The 27,108-nt window shown below is 44.4% G+C and overlaps 1 protein-coding gene across 1 annotated transcript in view; it reads left to right on the top strand.

Annotated features, from left to right (window-relative positions):
- The window catches only part of C6H1orf21 (chromosome 6 C1orf21 homolog), a 211,933-nt gene that overhangs the window by 85,937 nt on the left and 98,888 nt on the right, over positions 1 to 27,108 (top strand). Inside the window, exon 2 of the mRNA XM_051147567.1 lies at positions 4,259 to 4,482. Within this exon, the coding sequence (XP_051003524.1) occupies positions 4,389 to 4,482 (94 nt within the window). The 5' untranslated portion in view covers positions 4,259 to 4,388. The remainder of the gene's footprint in view (positions 1 to 4,258; positions 4,483 to 27,108) is intronic.

Raw genomic sequence — 27,108 nt, 5'->3', positions numbered from 1 at the left:
GGGGCTTAGATGCTGTCTCTTTCTTCAACAAAAGAACTGTGTTTTAGATGTCGCCTTGTCTTGGTTTCCCTTTTTAATCAAAAGTACAAAAGGGGCCACTTTGCTCTGGTCTATTAATAAGGCAACTGCATCCTTTTCTTAACTGCTGACTTCATAACCCTCTGTGTGCCCATTGCAATCAGAATTTGGTTTCTTTCCAGACCTGCAAGCCTCGTGTGGGCCTTCACATCCGTGTTCTTTCTGGCCTCGGGTTCTTTATGGGGTTTATCACTTCTTTTAATTCGCTTTTTTCAGATGTGGTTTTCTTCACAAGAAATTTTTCTGAGATATTTTGTCATTTCTATCCAAAATGAAAAGGTCTTTGAGTAATTAGTGGGAGGCAAAGTCACCTATAACATTATAAAATCAGAAATCTCTAACTGTAGCCTGTTTGTTTAAACAAAGGGGTTGTTTAGCTCTTTGATTTTCCTAAAAAAAAAAAAAAGTTTTATTTTACTTTTCAGTTTTATGAAAGTGGTTTTCTTTTTAATGAAACCCTGCTTCTCCTAGTTTTTCCTTGTGATGGGCATGCATATAAAATCCATGTGTGCATATAGACAGAATTTCCTGTGATGTGCCGTGAGTCAGCGTGGAGTGAGAACTCGCCTTATGATACTGTGAGAACCTTGGAGCACGGTACAGGGAAAGGATGCAAACATGGTCACACAGTTTTAAAGTCCATCATAAAAAAAATTGAATTAGGTGTATAGATTTGCTGATGCATTTTATAAGAAAATAGTCTTTAAAGATGGTATTGAATTAGATTAGGTCATGGTATTGTGGTTTCCACATTTTGAGGACACTACAGATGTCCTCAGTCATTTGAGGAGAATTGTACACAAAGCCATTAGCAACTAGTTGGGCTCTGTGTTTTCTGAGATGTCCGATGGTCCTAGCTCATAGATTATTTAGCTTAAAAACAAACCAACCTGTGAGTTCGTATTAGAAGTGCCCATCAAACTTCAAAGAGATGCTTTGGCTCAGTTCTCACACTGTGATCTGCGGCTTCAAGCAGCAGCATGCTGTTAACAATGCTGGGGGAGAGTGTGGACTCTGCATGCTTGCTTGCACCGCGAGCCTTGCATCTGAGTGCTGTGATTGGAGAGACCTAAGTGAATAGGCCAGATGGGGGGCTGGGAAGGAGCCCAAGCAAAGCTGAAGGGAAGATGGAAGCTGAATAGGAGCTCCTGTTTTTATGTGAAGGTACGAACCGGAGGGGAGCTTTCCTGAGCAGGTGGCTCTACCAGTCCCCAGGGACACATCCTTGAAAGTCTGCTCAGAAGGACGTCTGAAGCCGAATTCAAGTGGAGCAAGAGACTCTTAGAGGAAGCCTTGACATTACACACGAGTACCGAAGACTAAGCAGTTGAGAGGTGTTCTGATGAGGGGTCCTTAGCTGTAGTCTGGTCTCAACCCCAGCACCTCTTTATACTCACTCTCTCAAAGCTGAGTCAGGTGCCTGTGGGGTGACCGCTCTGGTGTCCTGTGTTTAATCTGCGGAAGCCAGACCACATGACTGCGCAAGCGGTCGAATTAACCTTCTTCACTGATTGTTTAGATTCTGTGTGGGCAGAGAGGGAGTCATCTCTCACCTTCTTACCACTGTGGGTTTGGTACCTACCGATCACAGCCTACTACTACTAGGGAGTTTTCAATTAACATCTGCTAATTAAGTGGTTAAATGGCATAGTCAAAGTTTCCTCAGTGATCCGTGCATGACGAACTCCATTACCGCCAGAGAGGTAAACTTATTGAAATGTATTTGTAATGAGCTTGTAAAACTTGAAAATGTCACTTTTAAAGTCAAAATAGTGCTACAAGCTATGTCCTCTAGTGTATTTTATAAATGAACTCTACACCGACTGCTGATGGAGAGAGAGTGCCTATTGAGTGACGGTGCTTATCACAACATACTTAGCTGGATGTGGTGGTTCATGCCCAAGTCCCAACTGAATCAGGAAGATGCTTTAGCCCAAGAGTTCAAGATCCCTTCCCTCACCTTCCTTTCCACACACCCCTCCCCGCGCCCCGTGATATCATATCATATATACTAAATATATACCTAACTAAACTGAAACTTCTTATGGAGTCATTTGAATTGCCTTCCCTATGCCTGCGTGAAGTGGTTTTCTTGTACACTTTTTATTTGGAAAAGAAGGGGCTTCCTTCCAGCCCTGTGACTTCCCCTTTGATGCTGAGCTGAGAAAGGAGTTGATGCTGGCCTGAGGAGGGGCTGACAGAGGCCAGAAACCACCCCAGCACCAGCAGGGAGAGGGTTAGTGAGATCGTAGCTGCTGTAGGCTGGGGAGGCATTTTCACCTCCTCACTCCTCTCTTGTTTCTGTGGTAGGCAGAGGCTAATCATGCTACTAATTTAATACATTTTGCAGAAAGCCCTCCTGGGCAAGTCACGCCTTCTCCGGGCTCTTCAAATCACCAGCGGCGCTGGCCTCTTTCTGCCCTGACCCTTTGGAAGCAAGTGTACAAACTTTCTCGAGCCCAGTTCTTAGTTCAGTTGCTCGTCACGTGTGCATGCTGTCGCTGTGTCTTCAGACCAGTCAGTTTCTACTGAACCTTTAATACCACACAGAGATACCACTTCCTCAGTCTAGTTGCTGCCGCCACCCAGTCAGAATTTGATCTGCTCTTTTGAATCATGCATTGCCATTGATTCTGCCACTGCCCTTGTTGTGGGTATATATCTGTTTTCATTGTCATCAGCTCTCCCCCATCATGCTCCTGAGATATACTGTTGTTTCAAAGACCCTACTGCTAAGTAATAGAATAGCTTCTGTGTATGTGTGTTAGTACATACATTCACAGACCTAGATTTCATATAACCTTTATAAAGATGAAAACATGTTAACGTAAGGTCCCCTGATGTATGAAGGGGGTGTCAGCATTAGCTCTCTAGGAGACAAAGCTCCATGGTTTGTAACATTTCTCCAAGCAGCTCTGTGCTTTCTTCTCAGGATCAGCGATAGAGAATTCTGAGCGGTTACACACAGGCAGCGTATGTTATTGTCATGGTATTGCTGCAGCTATTGTTTGCATGGCTTGATTTGGATCATTACCCTTGTATTTAATCTCATTTATTAACTTAATTAGGTTGTTGGGGGAAAGGCTCTTTGCTGAGGTTTTATGGCTTAAATGATCAGATTTCTGTATCTACAGATGTCCTTTGCTATATCTATATCTACAGCTGTCCTGCTGAAAAATAATGTGTGCAGCTTTGGGTAGCAGCATCTGTGAGACTTGATGGTCTCAATTGATCCTGGCAGGAATGGTAGGATGTGGGTGCTGGTGAAGGCTGACCAAAGCTTGAGGAGGAAATGGCTGTGTTGATAAGGGGAGGGACCAGGGGAGGGATGGATAAGAGGCATTGTAACAGGAACAGCGTCGGGGTTGTAGCGCCTCATTTCCAGGACTGCAATGGCTAAATAAGACCAATGATAAACACAACAAAACCAACCCAAAGTATGTGAGTGTGTTGAACACCACAAACCCTGAGACTCTGGCAGTGAAGGTGCTCTCACATCAGTCAAAGTGAGGGTTTGCTCTGAGTAACTTATATTTAATGAGGGTCCCCTCCAAGGGGTTCATTCATAAGCAGCCCTTATGCCTTTATGAGAGACCAGTTGCCACAAAGGCCATGCCAGGAGTTAGGCAACTGAGTGGTGTGTTTTCTCCGTCTTCCTATGGTTTTGGCTCAATCCTGGAAACGGTGAGTAGGCGGAGCAGAAAGTGAGCGCAAATGAGTCTAACTCTGGGTACTTAACCTGGTCCATGGCTCCATCTGAGAAGGAAGGGATCCCCTGGGAAGGATGGCCTGCAGGCAGGGGTGGCAACAAGGCACCGTGTGGCTCTCACTGGTGTGCTTTGCTTATTCTAGAAGTTTCAAGACTCCAGAACATCAGCAAATTTGGAAGCACCTTGGATGCCCATGTGGCCATCCGTAGTTATCATATCCTCGAGTAGACGCGGAATGGCTTTTGCTTTTCTTTGAGAATGTCTCTTAACCAGCATGCATTGTGTGCAGCATGGCTTCCCTGGTTGCTTTCTGAGCAGGGATCGAGAGGACATGGCCACCCTGCACTTCTTTTCCTCAGCACTGAGTGCTGAAGCCAGGAGTTGGGCTGTGTAAAATGCTGGCCACCCACCCTGGGGAAGCAGTCCCAGGTACAGGTCTCCCTTTCTTACCCAGCTTCCTCTCTTCGCAGGTGCACACACTGTGACCAACACAGCCACAACGTGGATTTCCTTTGTGCTTGAAGAGAGGGGAAGAAAATGTCCCCGTGTCTGTAGAGATGATTTGCAGTTCAGCCCGGGTGAAGCTGACCAAATGAGACTATGGGCTGTGCCTCTGCCAAGCATGTTGCTACTGTTCAGAATGAAGAGGAAACCCAGAAAGGGAAGAACTACCAGAACGGAGATGTGCTTGGCGGTGAGTGCTCACACGCTCTGCTCCTTGGCCTTTTACCTTGGGTGATGGCGAGCCACTGGACTGCTCTCATGTCTTCTGCTCTTCTCATGTCAAAGTGATGCTGAGACTTGAGTTCAGTCAGTGGTGACCTTTCCTATCGTACGTTTACATCGTTTGTACCCAGGGAGGCTTGGGGAGGATCGTGGAGGTTTTAGACACAAGTTCACAGTCAAATCAACTTAAAGAACAAGAGATGTTTTAAGTACGGATATCAGGCGATGGCATGTGTGTCCTGGTGGGGGGACAACTGAAAACACAAGCCAGAAGTGGAGTGGGTAGAGGTTTATAAATGAGAAGGTGGGTGTGTTTTAGGGTTAATAGAGTGAATTTATATATTTTAAAAAATGCTATAAGGAATTTTAGTGTACCTAGTGCAAGGACCACACAAGCTCATGGCCTCCTTCTCTAAGCCCAAGAATTAAAAGAAGTGCGGGGGAGGGGGTAGATTTTAAAAATCAAGATGCTTTGCATAAAAACTCAGTGTTTTCAGGAGCTCTCACAACTCTAGGTCTTTATTTCTTGGGGAATCAGCAGTGGTGTTTGTCCTTTAGTCAGCCTTTAGCCTCCATTGAGCCCCAGACCCTTCTCTCATCAACATGCGCCAAGCCTAGGTCACTCTGTAGCATTACCTGCCTAGCCACTTGCTGGGTTTTGAACCTCTTAACCTTGGGTTTGTCCTTTGAAAGAGCAATTTCTGCTTTGATGGTGGTATGTGTATTTGTATACGGTTCTAGTTAGTATAGGGCACATGAAACAGTTTCTATTGAGTGATTTCAACAGTAATATCCAATAACTGGGAAAAAATAGCTCTTTTATTTATAAAAATACCATTTCCTCTCTTACTGGATAAAGAATCTCTCCAGGAAATATTTCATCCCCTAGTCAGTCTCAGACAGTGCTGTTACTTGTACAGTGTGTAGCTGTGTGTGTGTGTGTGTGTGTGTGTGTGTCACATGCATGCACGTGCACATACACACACATGCATGCAAATGAGTGCATGTGTGTAGAGGCCAGAGGACAGTCTTAGCTATCTGTTGTCAACCATGCTGCATCTTGGCTTTTCTGAGACAGGGTTTCACTGGCTGGACAAGAAGCCCCGTCCCAGGGGCCCAGTCTGTCTCCATTTTTCCAGTGCTGGCATTATAAGCAAGTGCCACCAAGCCTGGCATTTTTGTCTGAGTTCTGGGGGACAGACTCAGGTCTTTGTCATATAGAGCAAGCTCTAAGCTGACTGAGCCATCTCCCCCGCCCTGACATTTGACCCATTGTAATGATCGTTCTTGAACTGGGATTTCTATGTGCTCTTGTGAATGAGGAGTTTTGTCCTGCACCAGACTTCCCTATCGTGGTGACTACCTGGAGGATTTAGAAGTGTAGGGCAACATAACGGTTATTTGAGCATCTTCATAAAGCCAGACACCAGCTCACTGAAACCTCGGATACCTGGGAAACAGCTAATTAGAACCGGATTCGTTGCTGTAACCCTTAAATACTTAACTTCCAAGAGAAAATGATCCACCATCAAGGGTTTGTTTAAACTAGCCTCTGTGTGATGTTCTGTCATGATCGCTTTTATAATGGGGCTACTTGGGATGGAGCTGCTACCATATGTCAACACCGGGAGGCATTTGCATTCATTCTCCTGTTGAAGTTTCACAACAATCCTGTGAAATATGCGCTGTCTCAGTTGGCATATGTAGGGGCTGACTCACAAAAAGCTGGATGCTTCAAAGCTTCCCAGCTACTCAGTGTCAGCATCCACAGAGCCCAGGCCCTGGTTCACCGCCTCATCCCACGCTCCCGGCGCAGCATACTGTTTAAGGCTTTTTGCTACGCGTCACAGAGATTACCGGGCAAGCATTGCACAGCTCTTGCTGTCTTTGACTTTGTGGGAGGATGAGGAAGTGTCATGAAGCAAAATAAACAAAATAGCAGAAGATACCTATCATGGTAAGGCCCAGGGGACTAGACTGATTTCAAAGCCAGAATCAGAATGATATATGTATGTATACATGCATGTATGTATGAGTGTGTGTATATATACATATATGTATATGGAGGAAAATTACATATATAATTTGTATTTTTACATTTTATATATATATAATATATAATTTATTTTAAAATATATATGTATATACTTTACATCCTGACCACAGTTTTTCCCTCCTTTTCCCTCACACATCCCCACACTCTCAACCCTACATCTACTCCTCCATTTCTGTTCAGAAAACAGCAGGCCTCCCATGGATATCAACCAGCCATGGCATTTCATGTTGCAGTAAGACTAGGCACCTCCTCTCCTATTAAGGAAAGATGAGGCAACCCAGTAGGAGGAAGGAGTCCCAAAGGCAGGCAACAGAATCAGAGACAGCCCCTGCTCTCACTATTCGGAGTTCCACACAAAGACGGAGCTACACAACTGTAACACACGTGCAGAGGACCTAAGGGCTCAGGGACACACAGGGGCTGACCTGACATCCATGGAGCCTGCACAGAAGGAATTCTTTAAAGAGGTGGATAGGAACCTGTCTTGGAATAATCTAAACTTGTTGGATAAGTGTTCAGGAGCGAGCTAGGTGAGAAAAGGCTGGAAGTGATGTGAGACACACCCAAGAATTATAAAGAACCCAGTTTGAATGGAGCATAAAATATATGTGAAGAAACCCAAGTTGGGGTTAAGTAATAGGGGAAAAATGAGTATCAAATTACAGTCTTTAGAAAGAAAATCTATGGCAAGGGCACGATTTGATGATATTGGTACAGAGCATTTATATTCAGGTAGTCAGCTGTTGCCGGGTAGACTCTCAGTCTCGGTGGTGTGCAACAGCCTGTGCTTGGTTTTGATCTCGAGTTGCAGGGTCAGCTGGATGCTGCTTCACTCATCTCGCATCTTCGGCCCCACACACCATGAGCCACTGAGGGCCAGGTATCTTTTCTAAGAAGAACAAGTGTATGAAGCACACACAGGGTGCTTACTAAAGATAAACACATATGCATCACATTTCACTAGCCAAGCAGGTGACACAGGCCCAAAGTCAAGAGGGAGAAAAGTGTACACTGGCTGCATTGCATGTATGGTGAGGATGTGTATGCAGGGAGCAGCTAGCATTTGGTAATCAGGCTATTCCAGGTCTGCCTAGACCCTGATGGCTCTGTGCATCCATGCAGTCCAATTATAGGAAGTACAGTTAAAGAATCTGCTGAGGTGTGTGTGTGTGTGTGTGTGTGTGTGTGTGTGTGTGTGTGTGTGTGTGTGTGTGTATTTGAGAGAGAGGAGAGAAAAAGAGAAAAATGGAGAGATGATCTTATACTGACCTGCTACCTGTCTAAACTTTGTAGGGACCAGTTTCTCAGGACAACGGTGAAGATTAAATGACCAAATGCTCCTGATGTATTTAGAAATGCAAAGCAGTAGGAGGCAAAGTTATAATTCATTGTGTATCTCTTATAATTTTGATTGCACAAAGTGAAGAGTCATTACGGACACTTTGTTCATAAAATAACTAGAGAGAGGATAATGTGTCTCTGTGTGATACAGTAACCATTAGCCACATGTGACTGTGGAGCATTGATGATGTGGCTAGGCCTGCGATACTTTTACATTTTATACTAAATGAAGAGCTAATATGGAAAAAAACAAAACAGCTCATTAATAATTCCATTATTGATTGCATGCTAAAATGATAACGGGCATCTATCAGATTAAGCAAATTGTATTATGAAAGTTACTTGCACCTATTATTTTGTTTTTGTTTTTGTTTTTTGCACCTGCTATTTTGTAATGCAGCCACTACAATACTGAGAGTCCAGGCCAGGCCTGGTGGCATATGCCTTTAATCCCAGAACTCGAGAGGAAGCAGAGGATGGATCCGTGAGTTCGAGGCCAGCCTGGTCCACATAGTAAGTTTCAGGACATGCAGAGCTACATAGTGAGACCCTGTGTCAAAACCCAACAATAATAACAAGCAATAACACAACCACCCCCAAAAAACAGACTGTTAAAGGCCGGGGGCATTTAGGGAGACTTTGATAGGGCTGGTTTGTAGATGGTAAGAACTCAAAAAGCTGAACGCCAGAAGATCTAATAATCCAATCAAAAAGTGGGCAAATGAAATAGACATGCTTTTCAAATGCATCACTTGTTTTCTATATGTGGAATATCTTTTCTTTAAAAGACACTAATGCAGGAAGAGGAACTACTGGGGAGCAGGAAGGAGCATTGGGCGTGGAATATGTGTGGATAATGAAGGGAGGGTTCCGTATAATCAACATACTTGATACACATGTATAAAAAAAGCACAAAACCAACTCTTTCATATAATTAGCAAACAATAATAATAAAAAGAGATGCAGGTGTCTAATATATGAAAACATTGTCAACATCATTAGCCATCACAGAAATACAACTCAAACTACATTGTGATTGAGTGTCACACCAGCAAGAAGAAGAGCAAATGCTGCCAAGGATGGAGGCAGTTGAGGGAACTTTATAACACGGTTGTTTATCAGTGCAAATTATCTAATGTAAATTAGACCAGCCATGATGGGGATGGTATGGAGAGTTCTTTCTAAAAACCAAAAATAGAACTACCATATGGTCCAGCTATTCCACCGCTGCATATATTATCCAAAAGAGCGGAGATACCTGCGTGCCCGTGTTTATTACGGCCCAATCCATAGTAGCCATGCTGTGCGACCAGCCAGGGTACCCTTAAATGGATGCATCAGTCAAGAAAAGATACTCTGCATAGGCAGTGGGGTTTTATTTAGCTATAAAGAACAAAATTAGGTTGTTGGCAGAAAAATGACTGGAATTTGAAACTTCATATTAAGCAAAATAAGCCATTTGCACAAATGATGTGTGTTTTCTGTCATATGTGGAATTTGGGGGAAGCAGAGTTAAAAGTAAAAAGATGAGGGGACTCAAAAAGATAAGGAGAAGAGAGGATAAGAAAGGGTAATAGAGCTTGTGACTTTGTAAGCACATGCATGGAAATGCCGCAGTAAGACCTGTTAACCTTGTATAGTTTCTACTTACAGTACGAAACTTAAAAACAAACAAGCAAAAAGCATTTAACTCAAAATGTGAAGGATATATCCTAGTGTAGTCTTGGAAGATACTATGAGCTCAGAAAGTTTTGCAAGGCTAGAAGCCCACACAGCCTTCATAAATTAAAGAAACCTAACACCCTGGCCAAGAGTGTTTTAACTGCGCGCTCTTGTAATAAAAGTACAGCCTGCTTGGTTATTAAAGCCTTTGAGAACCAAAACTCTTCTGCCTGAGGGAAGTTGTTTCTGGAGACACTCGAGTTTCTCCAGTGTGTTGGGCACTGTATTGTGCACATGACACATAGATTATCTTGCTTTATCTTCCATACAGCCTGCAGGAAAACAGGGCCTCTAGTGTGCCAGGCTCTAATACCCAGTGATAACACACATGCACACGCATGTACACACTCGCTTGCTCACGCACATGCGCGCGCGCATGCACACACACACACACACACACACACACACACACACACACACACACACACACACAGGATCACAGAGGGCGATGAATTCTGGCTTACCAGCAGGAGTTTGGTTCCATCTTCACCACTGCTTGCATTACCTTTAAAAAGAACCTTAGCTCTCACTGTGCCACATCTGTAATATGGAGATAATCATGGTGCCTATCACATGGACGTGTGTGTAACAAGAGAGAGTAGGTGAGGCAGGGCCTGATGCACAAGTAGCTCCCAAGCACTCATTGTCGCTGAATGGCTTCGTTTCCGTTGACTGACTCAGCCGTTTTACTCCTGCCCCCTTGGCCACCGCTAAACACACAGCATTTGTGTTTTACTAGTTGGAAGTTTTTGGTGATAGAAGTCAAGAAATGCTCCATGAGCTCATTGTATACATATATATGAGTTTGTGTGTATACATATACACATATATGCACACATGTATAGAATCATATATATACGTTTATGGAGCATTTGAGGGAATACACACACACACACACACACACACACACACACACACACATTCCTAGATGCTAATTTTCCCTTGGTGTTGGCTATGGAGAGAAGTGAGAGTCATATATCGCCTAGTGTTCCCGGCAGCCTGACTATAAGAGGAAGAAGCCTTTGACTGGGCAGATCCTGTTTCAGGGTTACCAGCAGGGCCCCGGGAGTCCAAGCAGTTTCCTTCAGTTACTCAGTTGCCCCTCCAGGGGCCTTGTGTTTCTGTAACTGCTTGGATCCCTCTAAAGTGAAGTGAGCTCAGCTCCGTGGAAGGCAGTGGTGCAGCTGGTGCTTCCTGCACCCTTCAGTTGGGACACACAGGGAACCGGAGCAGCAGGCAAGGCTCGCTTGGTGCTGGGGGAAGTCCTATGGGAGTGACTCACCAACAGGAGTGGAAGTGGGTGGGGGCGGTGTATCTTTACCCTTAACAGTTCTCCTTCCCAAATGACACCAATGGATTGGAAACTGTGACTTCTCCCTGGAATCCTGGCTGGTGTGACAAGGGTGTTTCATAGGCGTCTGCCTGGCAGTCTCCCATAGCATCGCCCCTCCTGGCAGACTGGCCTCATTTCATCCCTCTTGCTCCTGTGTGGAGACCAACATCTAGGGCTTGAGTGTGCCTGCTGCTTTTGCCATGAGTTATTACAAGGCGTCTAAGGCTGCTTCTTCTTCTTCTTCTTCTTCTTCTTCTTCTTCTTCTTCTTCTTCTTCTTCTTCTTCTTCTTCTTCTTCTCCTCCTCCTCCTCCTCCTCCTCCTCCTCCTCCTCCTTCTCCTTTTCTTCTCCTTCTTCTCCTTCTTCTCCTTTCTTCTTCTTCTTCTTCTTCTTCTTCTTCTTCTTCTTCTTCTTCTTCTTCTTCTTCTTCTTCTTCTTCTTCTTCTTTCTTCTTTCTTCTTCTTCCATGCAGTTATCACTATTACCTTGTCTGTTCCAGACGAGAGGAGGAGGCTGAAGTTAAGACCTATCCTTGGTCACTTAGCTAAGTAGGATTGTTTGTATACTGAGGAAGGTGGCCTGATTGAGAGGATTCCCCCTTCAGGAGTAAACATACCTGTTGCGGGGGTGGAGGGGGGCATTAAATCTAAACCAGTCTTTGCTTAGGAGCTTTGGGATAAGAAATGACTAAGGGCCTCATTTAACCAGTTAAACACGGATGTCTGGAGATTCTGTTGTGGGAATTAGGGTTCTTTTCGGTGGAGTTGAAATACAGTCATGTTAACCACACAGCCATGAAATCTGGCAAACTGGCTCAAGAAGGCTGAGCTCCTCTCCTTACAAGCACGTAGACTTGTCAGACTAGAGAGCTTCTCACTGGCTTAGGTCCCCTCTGTACAGTGTGGGGGATGACCGGTACTTTCCACGGAGCTGTGGGCCTTACACGCATTGTTGCATGTTAAGCTTTTCAGTATTACTTGGTGACATGGGATAAGCTCTGAGTGGGTGCCAACTGTTAATCTCCACCGTTGTGCTGGCAGTGGGGACATGCTTCTGTTTATGCAGCTGTGACTTCTGAAAGTTGTTGACGGTCCTCTGCAATTAAACTTGGAAGAATTTTTTTTTTTTTTTTTTTTTTTTTTTTGGTTTTTTGAGACAGGATTTCTCTGTGTAGCCTTGCCTGTCCTGGACTCACTTTGTAGACTCGAATTCATAGTGATCCACCGGCCTCTGCCTCCCAAGTGCTAGGATTAAAGGTGTGCGCCACCACGCTCGGCTTCATTATCATGTTTTAAACAATGTCAGATTCACCAAACCTGAACAGTTGAGTCATTAACCTGGTGATTCTATATTTTAGATCTTTAAGTATTTGTGTTAATATGATTTTCTTCCCTTTCTGTCTTGACTTAGTCAGAACTTCTGTATTTGTAAGGTGTGTGTGTATGTGTGTGTGTGTTTTAAATCAGAAAGACAAGGGATGTATCTAAGAAATTATAGAAATATAGAAATATATGTATATATATAGTATGGTTTTTAAATTTTCCCACCACACAGCTTAACAAGCGTATGCCTTATTTATTGTGTGTGTTTTTATTACTGTGACAAAATACCAAAGTAAACCACTTAAAAGTGTAGGGACTTATTATGGTGCACAGCTTCAGCCTGTGCTGCGGGCTCCAGTTCATTGGGCCTGAGATCAGATAGACGTCGTGACAATGGAAGGACGCATGTGGCAGAGAAGACTGTTCACTCGGGGGGACAAAGAAGAAAGAGAAAATGGGGAAGGCCTGCTTCCTCAAACTGGACCTGCCCATAGTCCACCACCTCTCAGTTGTATAACTGAATTATGAATCAAAAAAAAAAAAAAAAAAAAAAAGCACTGGGTTCACTGAGGAGGTCAAAGCTTCCATGATCCATGATCCACTCACATCTACATGTCCCACCTCTGAACCAAGCCTTCAGCATGTTAACCTTCAGAGGACTTCAAACCCAAGCCACGCTACCAGACATAAATAGTGTCTGTGTGTGTTTATGTGTGGTGGTGGTGGTGGTGGTGGTGGTGGTGGGTTTTTTTGTTTGGTTTGGTTTGGTTTTCTGAGACAGAGTTTCTCTGTGTAGCCCTGGCTGTCCTTGACTCACTTTGTAGACCAGGCTGGCCTTGAACTCACAGAGATTGACCTACCTCTGCCTAAGTGTGTGTTTTATAACCTGAACTTTGCCAACACGCCAACACTTCGTGTAGATGTGGACCAAGGATGTTTCTTTCTTTCTTTTTTTTTTTTAATTGAAAAATAAAATCATTCATATTACATCTCAATTGCTATCCCATCCCGTGCATCCTCCCATTCCTCCCTCCCTCCCGCTTTCACCCCATTCCCCTTCCCTATGACTGTGACTGATGGGGACCTCCTCCCCTTGAATATGATGCTAGGTTATCAAGTTTCATCTTGGTAGTCTGCTATCCTTCCTTCGAGTGCCATCGGGCCTCCCCATCAAGGGGACATGGCCAAATAAAGGGCACCAGAGTTCATGTGAAAGTCAGTCTCCAGTCTCCACTTAACTGTGGAGAATATTCTGTCCCTTGGCTAGGTCTGGGTAGGGGTTTGATGATGACTGCACGTATTGTCCTTGGTTGGTGCCGTAGATCGAGCAGAACCCCTGGGCCCAGATCTGCCCATCATAGTGTTCTTCTTGTAGGTTTCTAGGACCCTCTGGATCCATCTATTTCCCTATCTCAAAGACGTTTCTTAAAAGATATTTCTTTTTGAAGTGCCCTACAGAGAACACGAGGAGATAGACACTGATGATGCCTGTCATTAGAGAAATGCATCTAGAACAAAACGAAAATTTTAAATGATGTACAAAATAGGTATTGTTTTAGCTCACAGTTTATTTCATTTTATTTATTTATTTATTTATTTTTGTTTGTTTGTTTGTTTTTTTGAGATAGGGTTTCTCTATGTAGCCTTAGCCATCCTAGACTTGCTTTGGAGACCAGGCTGGCCTCAAACTCACAGCCTCTGCCTCCTGAGTGCTGGGATCAAAGGTGTGCGCCACCACACCCAGCTCACATTTTATTTCTTAAAAGGTATTTATTCATAATATTAAAGTTGAATTCCTCACTTTATATTAAGAATTTCCAGGTGAACTTATAATTTTATTTACCTAACGTGTGTGTATATATGTATATGTGTGTATGTATGTGGGTGCTTATGTACTACTGTGCACACATGTTACGGTGTGTTTCTGGAGGCCAGAAAACAGTTTGCAAGAGTTGGGTCTTTCCTTCCACTGTGTTACCATGTGGGTCCCAGCAGTAGAGCTCGGGGAGTCAGTCAGGCTTGGCTGCAGGCTCTGCACCATCTCACTGGCTCTTCAGATGAGTCTGCAAATTTAAATGGAAGGTAAGAGATGGGGAACTAAAGAGTTCATCTCAGTCCACAAAACACTTACCACACAAGCATAAGGAAACGGTGCCTCCCTGGGACCCACGGAAAAGGTTGTATGTGTAATCCCTTCCAAGGCCCAGAGACCAGGAGAGTGGGTGGGAAGCCTAGGAGAGGTGGAGGATGGGGAGGTGTGTTTTCAGAAAGACCTCTTTCTTCTATGTAAGACATAGAAGTTGCACTCATGAGCTCACCATAGCTGTGGTCACTCAGCACAAGACATGCACAAGACTGAGCCCGTCAACTTTTCTCATGGAAGGGGGAGGGGCTTGTGAGGCCCCACCACTCCCTGGGAGTCTAGACACTTTCTTCAGTGGTGTAGCCACAAATAAGTTGCCTGTGTTCCAGTAATGCCCCCCCCCCACTTCTGCTCATATGGGAAACCTGATTAAACTCAGGGGGCCACACATACTAAAGCCTTGAAAGTAGGCGTGGGACCTCCTCAGGAGGGAGATGTGGAGAATGGAGGTTGAAGATGGGTAAAATCCACTCTATACATGCATGGAACTGAGAATGACAGCAAAATTTAAAAAGTAAATTTTTCCCCAAAGTGCCAGCTGTGAAGGTGCTCAGTGCTGAGAAGGACGAACGGGGCTGGCCGAGCAGCCAGCCTGGCCAAGTGTTTTTAATAATCTTAGCTTGCAAAATGTCTTCCATTTAATGCTATGAAAATTTGACCTCATAAAACCAAGTTGATAAATTTGGCTGTGTAAAAAAAAAAAAATCTAAAAACCTCTTCATGGCATTAACTAAATGAACCACTGTAAGCTAAGTTAAAAAGACAACTGTCAAACCATGAACAGTATTTGCAAAACAAATAAGGTAAATGTGAGAAATTTTTTTTTTTTTTTAAAAAAAGACGTGAAATCTAAAAGCAAATGCTAATTGAAAACTGAGCTGAATTTTTGACCAGGCAGTTTAAAGAAGAAAAGTTTATAAGAGTTCAGTAAGCAGACAGAAAAATATTCAACCACTCAGTCATAAGTAACCCCTACTCTCACCCTACCCCCACACAAAAAGAAAGCAGAACAAAGCCATTTTTACCCCATCAAACTAGGCAGGAATAGACATCTGTCTTATGTTCTAATGAGCAATGTCAAACCAGAAATTTTTTTTTCCTGGAGCACAAAATAGCAATGTGCGCATGGATTGAAATAATTATGCCTTTTGTGCCTGCGGTTTATTATGAGGAAGTAACTAGACAATTGTATATCGTGCACACCTGTATGCTCTGAGGTCTCCCTCACTATCGGAACATATGTGCAACAGAGTCAGTAAAGGTTAAGTAACCCTGCAGTGTTTTCTAAAGTGAAAAGTGCAAGGAGATTTTGCACAGTGTGTCTTATTTATAACAGTTTCTCAAGCGTTTTGTTTGCTTCCAATTATATTTGCTTGTTTATTGTCTGTTTGCTTGTGTATTTATTGATTTATTTATGTGTGCGCCACACATGTAGAGGTCCAAGGACAACCCTGAGATTGAATTTGGGCCATGAGGCCTGGCAGAAAGGCACCTTTACCAACTGAGCTATCTTGCTGAACCCTTGTGTTCTGTTTTCTGAGCCTCATGGCGTAGCCCAGGCTAGCCTACAGCCTGCTTATCTACCCAGGCTGGTCTCATATTCATAGCAACCTTCTGTCTCCACTGGGATTAGAGGCATATGGTACCATACCTGGCTATATGTTTCGTTTGTAATATATTTAATATTCTGCGTCAGTGCATAAAGAAAGAAGGTGTTCAGGTGCCTTCCACCAGCATTAACAATAGTCTGTCTGTGACTGTGAATTTCTTCTTTGTATTTATAGTTAACACATATTATTCCGTGCAACTATTTATTTTGATCAAAATAATTTAAATGTTTCCAACCTCCAAAGGGCTTTGGTTGAATTTTCGGGCACTGCAGATCTGCTTCCTGAGGGAAAGTGTGCCATGACTGGAAATAGCTTTGGGCCATAGGGATCTGTGTGATGGCATGCTTGCTCAGGTAAACAGATGGGTGCTCCTCACCAGTGCTTGCTTCAGTCAAACCTTAGTGTTCCTTGTCAGTCTGCAAAACATTTGCTCACTGTTCCGCATGCTCTGGACACCGGGCTAAGCAGCACAGCTCATACAGATGGGCAGAGCTAATGCCTGCCTCTAAGGAACTAATGAGCGGGTGACAGATGGATATCTTCGCCTAAAGTGTCAGTATCCTGTGGAGATGCTGCAGAAGGGTGCCACATTACAGGATCAGGGGAGGACGCACACAAGATGATTAAAGTCTTTGCTTAAAAGATGAACAAACAAAAGAAGCAGTGGGGCTGAAGCACGGCAACGGTATAAGCGGAGGCTCAGACACGGTGCATACAAGATTTGTCCAGAGGAGGCCGGGGAGCCGAACAAATAAGCAAGAAACCAGCTAGAAAATCTCACATTAGGAAAAGAGCCCTAAATATTTGGGAATTTCACACTAATTTCCCCCCAAGACACTAAGAAGCTCACACAGACAGTCTTAAGAATCATGTTACCGGTCTGGAAATTGGCTGAACATTTGGAAAAAAATACTAGAAAAAGAGTTTAGAAGATTGGAAGCCAGTCGCTTAGATGGGCAGCCAAAACCTCCTATTAGATAATTATGGACCCTGAAATAAGGATCTTAGAGCACAGGCTCCCATGTATGTTGAGACTGCACTATTACAAAGCCATGACAAAACCAGATGAGTCATGGTATGACAGTATTATGGCCTTTGTCCTCCATGGGATCGGATACGACCTACTTACTTTCGTTAATTGCTGGTGTCTTCAAAGAAATGATGTGTGCCGTGCAGTCTGTGCATCTTATGTTACATGCAGATGTGCTTCATGAAGCCTATCAAGGGAGCTGGCAAGATGGCTAAGTGACCTGAGTTCAGGGCCAGCACACATATAAAAGGCAGGTGTAATGCTGGAGAGGTAGGGATGGGTGGATCCCTGGGCCTCATGGGTCAGCCAGTCTAGTCAAAACTGTAAGCTCTAGATTCAGTGACATGCCCTGTCTCAGAATATAGGTGGGGGGTGATTGAGGAGGGTACTCAAAACTGACCTCTGAATGCATGTAGACACTTGGGATATATACCTGTGTGTGTACAGACACACACACACACACACACACACACACAGCTTTGGGAGTCATCACCGCCTTAAGATTTAAGTTGTTCCCATTGCTACACGTAAACCCTAAATCTTTGCCTGTAGCACACCATTCCCATGGGACAGTAGAAAAGACATGGTGGGGAGTATCAGTGAGATGTCTACCTCCGTGAGACAGCAAGAGTGAGGCATAACAATCTAGCATTAAGCCACCTGCCCTCAGTGTTCCTCAGCTATGAATTGCATTCAGTTGAACAGTTTGTCATCATAAATTGTTGTCACAGTTTAATTGTGTTTCTGATAACAGTGCTCTAAACTGTGAGGAAAATTGCCCCCAACCAATTAAGTGCTCCTAAGCTAATAATTCTGCATGAGGGGTGTTGATTGGCCTGTTACAAGGTTGAGTGTTCCATTGGACTGAGGCTGTAGGAGAAGGCACTGTTTGCTTGCTGATCGTGGATAGCAACTGTACAGATTCAGGCATCCTGCCATCAGTCTGTAAGCTGTTTTACAAGAGAAAATGCTGATGTGTAGGTAATCATTCAGGATGAAACTAAGGCCTAGAAGCAACACTCAAGTGCAATGAGTGAGTGCTCCATGGTCCGAATGTCCACCAGTGCCCCATGCTGTGCATGTTATCTCTCCAAGTTAATACGATGAGATTCTAACTCTCAGCTTAATTGTGGTAAGGGTTAGGTCCTGAGGGGTAGCACTCATTAATGTTGTCAGTACTCTTATCAAAGGGTTCCCAGGACAGTTGGCCTGCATTTGCTTCCCTGTACCTACACATTAAAAAGGCAGGCGACTGACTCTGACATGAACTCTGGTGGCCCATATTTGATCACTTCCCTTTGGTGGGGAGGCCTGGCGGCACTCAAAGAAAGAATAATCAGGCTAGGAAGATGAGACTTGATAGCCTATGACCATATAGTAGGGGAGGAGGTCCCCCTCAGTCATAGACCTAGGGGAGGGGAATAGGGTGAAAGCGGGAGGGAGGGAGGGAGGGAGGAATGGGAGGATACAAGTGATGGGATAACAATTGAGACGTAATCTGAATAAATTAATTTTAAAAATCTACCTTACATTAATATTTTAAATACAAAAATCGTGTTGATAAGGTTGAGGAGAAACAAGAACACTGTACATAGCTGTAGGAATGCACATTAGTGCAGGGCCAATGAAACAGTTTGGCTGTCTCTCAAAAAATTAAAAATAAAACACCACATGATTCAAAAAAAAAAAAGGCAGGCACCACTTGTGAGAAAGCAAGCCTCCATAGACCCCTGCTGGCACTCTGACCTTGGACTTCCCAGCTTCCAAAATTGTGAGAAACAAACTACATAGAAATATTATCTTGTAGCAGATGAGCTGATTTGGACATGTGGGTGATAGAAACATGCAGTGTGTCCTGCTTTAGAAGTAGAAAGAAAAGTAAAATGGGATGAGATAGGCATCCCCTGCTTGGAGAAAAACCCAGCCCCAGTTCAGGTGATCATCATTATTTTATGATCACTGATAGCGACCTGCTTGAAGAAAGTATAAATGATTGCTGGGTGCTGTTGTGCACACTCAGGTAAAGGAACCGAGGTTGTGAGAAACAAGGTGGATTCTGAAGGTTTGCTCAGGTCATTTTTTTCTAACATCTGGTCAGAAACTCTACTGCTTTTGAATCCCAGACCTTATTTCATCAGTGAGCAATGTGTACCATTGAAAGAGGAAGCAAAGCGGCTGGAGAGATGGCTCAGAGGTTAAGAGAACCGTCTGCTCTGCCAAAGGTCCCGAGTTCAATTCCCAGCAACCACATGGTGCCTCACGACCATCTGTAATGAGATCTGGTGCCTTCTTGTGCAGGCAGAATATAAATAATAAATTAAAAAAAAAAAAAAGAAAGAAAGAAAGAAGAAGCAAAGAAATAGAAACAGTGCCTTTATTCTAGATGTTTCCAATTCAATGGAAAAACAAAGCTTTGGGTCACCTGTCTCTTGTTTTATCAAGAGTTGGATTTATCAGACACTGATTTAAGCACTACATACGTGGGGCCTTTTTTTTTTTTTCCTGGTCTGCCATATGAGCAGAGATATATAGCTACATTATTCTGGCTCCTATTCCTACTGTGGTGACCTACTGTGTGACTCTTCAGGTGACAGTGACATCAGGGCTCTGCAGGCATGCCCTCTCATTGTAAACTCCTCCTGAGCCAGGTTCAGCCGCTAGACTCTTGGCAACCTGATCCCAAGGAAGGCCGAAGGTACCTGTTGTTGGAGGCTGAGTGCTAGAGATGCATTCACATGTTTGGCACAGCCTGGCTCTTGAATTCCTTGGACCGGATGAAAACTGTGTGCAACAGACAATTAATGTCACAATGGTAATATGTATGTAAATGCCCTGCTACCACATATCTAACAATCACTGTTTAAACATGAGTGAAATTATCTTTGAACGTTCTAAAGGTTTTTCATAGTAAAAGTTTAGCTAAAAAGGGTCATAAGTGGGGAGGGAAGACTATAGGGACAAACATAGCTTTTGTAGTCTGCTTTCTTTTACTCATAAACCATATTTGAAGTTATAGTGTATACGAATATTCAATTTTTCATTTAAAATGCTTTCACAAGCATATGCATATGACTATTAAGAAATAAAGTGGGGCTGGAGAGATATCTCAGTAGTTAAGAATACCTACTGCCTTTGCTTAGGATCTCTATTCCCAGTACACACATTAAGTGGCTCACAGGTGCGCCTGAGACTCCAGTTCCAGTGGACCCAGTGCCCTCTTCTGGCCTCCTTGGGCACTGCACTCAAGTGGTGCACATACACATACACACATACAGTAAAAAACAAACATTAGGAGGAAATGAAGGTTAAAAAAAAAAAAAAAACTAAAGGCAAAGTAGAAGTAGCATGTCTACAAACTATGAAATAGCATGTCTCCAGGCTGGACCATTCCCGCAAGCTGCAAGCAGAGCCACACAGGTCCAAATCTCTATCCAGACCACAGTGCATTTCCATTTTGAAAACCACATTCAAAGCAAACTAAATTACATTTGCGTTCTCTTCCCGCCATGGCTGTCTGTGTTTTACTATGTAAATGTCACTGCTGGTCTTGATATGCAGCCACGGAAGAAATCGTCACGTGATATAGAAATATGGGAGTTTAGTTTTAATGCACAAGAGCCTTTGCATTCATTGTGTCATCTGCATGGCAGTATTTTCCCATTAATCTTTTAGCTCTGGTTACCTCCTTTCACTCAAGAAATGTCTTTACTTTGCAGTGCTCATAACTTGCGAGGAGGGCTTTCCTCCTGTGCCTTACCAAGTTTCTCTGATACAGCTGTTAAGAGTTCAGAGAGAATACAATATGTTTCTAATGGAACTCTCAAAATCAGAATTACTCAATTAAGAAACACTAACTGTGCAAATATTATTGAAATAAAGCCTGGCTTTTGCTAGCGGATAAAAGATGTAGTTGGGCTATGGCTGCCCATTTTGTCTGCACTAGAGGAGATGAGCCAGGCCATAGGTGGGAAGACGGATGTATGTGGTTAGCAGGGATGAAGCCACACAGAGAAAGAAAAGGTGGTCAGCAGAGGAAAGGGTGGCTTGTTCAGGCTCACTGGCCGGGAAAAGTCAAGGAGTCGGCCTCTGCGCACACCTGCAGGAAGCAAGCCAGGAGAGCACTTGAGACCTTAGTGTTTACAGAGAAGCAGCCTCAAGCCATATGTCTGAGAAGGAGCTGTCTGATGGGTTCCAGGAGAGAAGCTTGAGACCCTGGCGCCCAGGTGATGAACAGAGGTGGGAAAGCCAGGCCCAGTAGCTGAGGCAAAGATGCAGAGGAGGGGTCCCAGTGGATGAAGCCTGACTTTGGTTTTAAACTAAAAAAAAAAAGAAACCAAAAAACTACCCAAGGCGAGGAGGAATGGGTCAGTGTGTACAATGTCACACTAAGATAGAAAATCTGATATTTGGATGCTCAGTAGGGAGGCTGACTATAGCTAGTAATAATGTTGTGTTTCAAAGAAATGTTTTAAGTGGACTGATTACCCTGATTCGATCATTGCTCGATGCACATACAGGGAAAATCCTTACAGAGAACTGTTTAAAAACACTATCCTGGCTGCCACGGAGGGGACCCACTGTAGAAGGTGAGCGTAAGGCCTAATACAGCGCACCTTTGATAGTGAGTTCTAGGCCAGCCAAGACTATATAGTGAGACTCTGTCTCAAAAAAGAAAAAAGGGGGTGAGATGGGGGAGTAGAGAGCGGAGGAGCAGCCAAGAGCTCTATCCCGTCATTCTAATGAGAGGTGCTGGGGTCCCAACTGATATGCCAGTGGAGATGGGGAACCCAAGGCCAGGTTTGGGGTTCTTGAGAAGAATGGTTAAGCATGGGATTCATCACAACCCTCTTATTCATGGCTTTCTCCTTGAATCTGGGAGTAGGGGGAGATGCTTGTACCAAAGGAGCTCCCCTCACGAAGCAATGGCATCCTCTGAAGCTTCCCAGTGTGGGAGGGCCAAGGAGCCTGAGCATTTAGAAAGTGTATCGAGCTGAGCTGAGAGTAATACGGTCAGAGCTCTCCTACCTCAGTGGCCGCTTCCCCCCCACCCCCCCCCCCACCCCCGGTGTTCACATTTGAGTCTGGCTGAGAGGTGCAGAGCAGAATTAAAGGGGATGGTGACATGCCTTGTGGCATGTCCAGGCCTCAGCTCTGCACAGGCACAAGGTAGCGCGTCACCGCTGGTCTCCAGAACCCAGCTATGCTTGCCTGCACTCAACCTAAGCATGAACGGGGATTTCTGGCATGCAGTGTTTGTTTAATTGAGAGCTGGTGCTCCCATCGAGCCATGTTGCTGGTCTCACCTCCCTCCCCCTAGCAGCCATTTCTCCCCCTCTGCCACAGTCTCTGGTTCGTCCACTCCTTCCTGTCCCTCACAGCCTCCTGAGCTCCTGTTTATTTTCTTCCCATTTGCCATCAGTTTTGCCCCCAAGGCCCGGCCCCAGCCTCTCTACTTCAGATGCATTCTCCCCAGGTCCTGTGCTACATGAGAGGAGGAAGTATGCACGTAAAGCCTAGCTCTCTGTGGAGGTGAACCAAACGCCCAGATAACTTCCCGTGGAGACCCTGCGGTGCGCGCTCTCATCTGCCCTCTGTCCAGTCTCACCATCCCTCTGCTAACAGCATGAGGAAGCTGTAGCGTGCTCAGGGAAAGAAGTGTTTTGTGCACCACAGAACCTTACAGCAGGGGAAAGTGCCCGATGACAAGATGCAGTGTGTGTGTGTGTGTTTGTGTTTGTGTGTGTGTGTGTGTGTGTGTGTGTCTTGTCAGACACCGTGAAGGTGATCCATGGTGGTTGGCGTCACCTCTACTGATTGTGAGGAGCAGCCAACAGAAGATGAATCTCAGAAGATGAGGTAGTGGAGGTAGTCTGATGGCCGGGTGGAAAGGGTAGAGAAGGGAGCAGGAGATGGAGACGATTAAAATGGGGTTTAGTAAGGCAAAGCCAGGCCCTTCCACAGAGCATCCTGAAGGAGACAACTGAGGGCAACTGGAAATGATCTTTTGTTTTATGAGGATGCAGTTTTTGTGGAAAAGAGGTACATGCTCATCAGAGGAGAGGAGAGCGAGGCAGCCGACCTCCCTCATGCTCCCAGCATTCCCATCACTCATTTCCAAAATTTATGGATGAGGGAAGCAGGGAATATTTTTTCAGAAGTAAAGAAATTACATTACTTCACCGTGAAGTGTAGTTGGGATGTGTTTTTTCCCTTTTGAAAGTCCAGTCACGCCGTTTGTATCAGGGAAATTACTTTGGCTGAGAATGACTCTATCCATTTTCTTCCTGTTCTTTCTAATAATGACTTCGCTACTGCCGAAGCCTTTTTAATAGCTCTATAACCCAGGTAAAGCCAGGCTCCTGGAGGCCAGCATCAGTCCAGAGACATATTTAAAGGAACACTGACATCATCGAAAGGCTATTGAAACTTATCAAATTACCCTTAAACCCAAAAAAGCCATCTAGTCATGGGCAGCACATTGAAACGTACTTATCACCACCACCCCCGCCCCCCGAATTTCTGCCACTGGCCATTCCTATCTTTCTTCTTTTGAACTTCCTCAAAACTCTGCAACTTCCCAGCCTACCCAGGGCTTCGTGCGCCTCTCCTTCCATCTGTTCTCCTCTTTAAGTCTGAAACTCCAGTATCATGCAGACTGGCTGGTTCCTTGGCTAATCTCTGGACCTCTCTCAATCTGTACCACAAACCTCATGAGCCAGTCTGCTCTTGGCAAGGCAGCCTTCTGCTTGGCTCCCAGGATGTCAGGTGTTTAGCATCGAGACAAATGAGACAAACATTTCTCTGCACTGTGTCATGATTATCTGAGATTCTTTCCTCAACCAGAAATTCAGTTAAGTCGGGATCCAGTGAAAGGAATTAAGTTCAGTGGGCATAGTCATAGATTGTGGTTCCTCCCAGATGCACACACAGGTGTATGCACATGCAAATACATACACGCACACACACACACACACACACACACACACACACACACACACACACACACTTTTCCTGAACTAAAGGGTAAGTGAGAGTTTTCTGGTGTTGATTCAATGCAAATGCCTCCTGCAGAAAGAATAAGAGATTATTCTGAAGCAAACATGAGTGGCCATGCTGTGGCACAAACATCAAGTTCCACTGGGGCAGAGGTTGCTTGAGCTTTCATAGACACATAAGGAAACAAAGCCATGAGTCAATATTTGGCAAACTCATTGATGGGGACGTCAGGTAGGCTTGTTACAGCAGGGCCAGGGAGGTCTCAGATGCTGCCCTTGGGTTTAGATGCGAACGGTCATGCTGGCGTGTTTGTTTTTGCTACTTTATTTGGGTCTTATATCTTCTAGTCCCCCAATCCCTTCCAAGTCCCCCAACACTAGGTTGGCAAGAAAGGAGGTGAGAGGGGAAAGGGGACCTAGACCTCGTTAGACTACTACTTCCTGCTGCTTACGGCCATCAGGTTCCTGGGGTCAAGTTTGATCTTCGTACAGAGGATACTCAATTTCTTCTTCTCTCTTTGCCCCCAACCACTTGACAAACCACAACAACAGCGACCACCAGCAGCAGCAGCAAGGGGAACAGCAGCCTCTTCCTCTTCTTCAGACCACCGCCCCCTCTCTGGGCTCTGGCATTTATACCCTCTTGAGAGTCCCCACAATTCCAAATGTAAACTATCTGCAGCTGGCAAATCATAATCCGCTGCTGTGGGCAATCTGAAGTAGTCCTGTATACCACACCTGGGATTAAAACCAAAACACAGTCGCATAACGCAACTGGGTTTTTTAAGAAACCAAAATTCTCACTACAGGCCAACTACGTAATACACCTTAAATGTTTTTCCTCATAGTGACGAACACATTGAGTCCGATACAGAGTTTGGTAGTGTTTATTGAGAGGACAAAAGGTACCTTTGGAGCATTCCATCCTTATACAGTTGTGGCGTGCTACACAGACTGTGGGGGCTTCAGAGAACTTCAGTTCATACTGATGATCCTCCACTCTCCTACTAATCAGGCATCCTATGAATGTGTGGCTGTGGTTGGTGAAGGAAGTAACTACAGATGAAACAGCTGAAATGTATTAGAAAAACAACTTGTTCTTCTTGGCCCTCCAGGGGGTGGTGGGTTAGCAATGTTACATACAAAGAACACATGTGACACTGTAGCAGCGTCCTTACATGCTTCTCTACCATGCTCTATAGTTTGTCTAAAAAAGAATTCAGTGTTTATGTTTATTCTCGATATTATATGAAACATGTATGTAAATTATGTTATAGACCAGTTCTGAAGCTCTACCATACAACAGCCCAGTCAGTGTTCCATGAAATAGACCCATTAAGGCCACTTCAAAAAAATAATTTTTAACTCTGGGGCCAGGTGTGGTGACGCAGGCCTTTAATCCCAGCACTTGGGAGGCAGAGACAGGCAGATCGCTGAGTGTTCGAGGCCAGCCTGGTCTACAAAGTGAGTCTAGGACAACCAAGGCTACACAGAGAAGCCCTGTCTGAAAAAAAAAATTAACTCTGATTTTTGCTTATCTTTTATTTAAATATAAACAAGCATCAGGTTTCATTATTGAATAAACACACAAAAGGTACAAGGAATTTGTATCTTAGTGGCATTTGCATACTTAAATTATGCCTCATCTTAACAGGCTTGTATATAAATATGAACAACGTGTTCTTTCTCTAGTAGACTTCCAAGGGCTAGATACCACTTGTGTTCAGTCTCCACAAAGTGTAACGCCCAAAACAATTCTTGTTGTTTTTGAACAACTGGAATCTTTAGGTCATTAACACATAAGTGCTTCCAATTTGAACGAAGCTTTTATTTATCAAGATTTAGTATAAACTCTGAAAAGTACAGAAACTTTCCATGGATGTGCAGAAAGATGCCTTGTGCTAGATAGCTCTGAAACATTAGGGCATGTATAACTATCCTAGAGATTATTCAGTAATGACCATCCCGTGAGCGCTGATGAGATCACTGTACACAAGGACAGTTAGGAAGTTATGGTTAGAGACTGCACGGCTCAGGGCCTTGATGTCAGTTCTCCGGTGGAGTCTGCTTCATGCATAACGTTGTTCCAAATTTAGAGTCCATCTGATGAACCTTGGCGGTGAGATGCACTCAGACTTTGTGTGCTGAGGGATATATGCCGAAGCTCGAGACGGGTTCTCAGGGCAGGAGTTGTCCCCTCCTCCAAGACACCTGTTTTCCTTGGGCGTCTTCTACACCCCCTCCCCCTTCCCTGTGTAGCTTAGCACGGAGCCCAGCACATAGTGTGTATTGATAGGAGTTTGATTGATTAAAACTGAACATAGATATGCCGACATGGGGCAAATCTTCACTGTTTTGTGCACGTTAGTACCTCTACAGTTTACACTTCGGTCCAGCAGATGCCCCACACGGAGCTCCTGCTACAAAGGGAGAACACAGCACTCGCCTGTAGAGAACAGGACGATAGGAGAGGTCATTTGAAATACACGCTGATGTGAGGGTTATGTATGGAAGTTAGGGTGCCTGGGTTCCCATCTCCACTATTTATAGAGTTGTGTGTGAAAGAAGGGGAGAGGGAAGAGGAGATGAAGTGAAGGAAGGAGCAGAGAGTAACATGTGTCTGATGAGAAATTTCTAAACTTGATTAAAAACAACAAAAAACAAAACAAAACAAACAAACAACAACAACAACAGTGACCCAAAGTTCAAGAGGCTCAGTAGTGCCCCCAAAAGACAGAAGCTAAGGCAGTCTGTGAATGTGGATTCCTCCACTCCCTTCTTAGCACAAATCCAGCCTGCTTCTCTTTTTGTGTTGTATGTATACTTCTGAATGCACCAACTGAAGATTCTTCCCTTACGAAGATAACCCTTTGGGCAGAAAAGCAAGTTTGAGAAAAGGCCTCGAGACACGTCACCTTAGTAGGACACTGCAGTAGAGGGCCAAGGGTAGGAAGCCGCAGAGCACACTGGGGCCTTGCAGCGTGGCCGAGCTCAGGAATGTGTGTGAAGGGGAGGCTGTTGGACATCAAACAAGCCTTTTGC

The sequence above is a fragment of the Acomys russatus genome, chromosome 6, assembly GCF_903995435.1.
Source record: "Acomys russatus chromosome 6, mAcoRus1.1, whole genome shotgun sequence".
Lineage (NCBI taxonomy): Eukaryota > Metazoa > Chordata > Mammalia > Rodentia > Muridae > Acomys > Acomys russatus.
The sequence above is the reverse complement of the archived record's forward strand: the minus strand, read 5'-3'. Positions and strand labels throughout refer to the sequence as shown.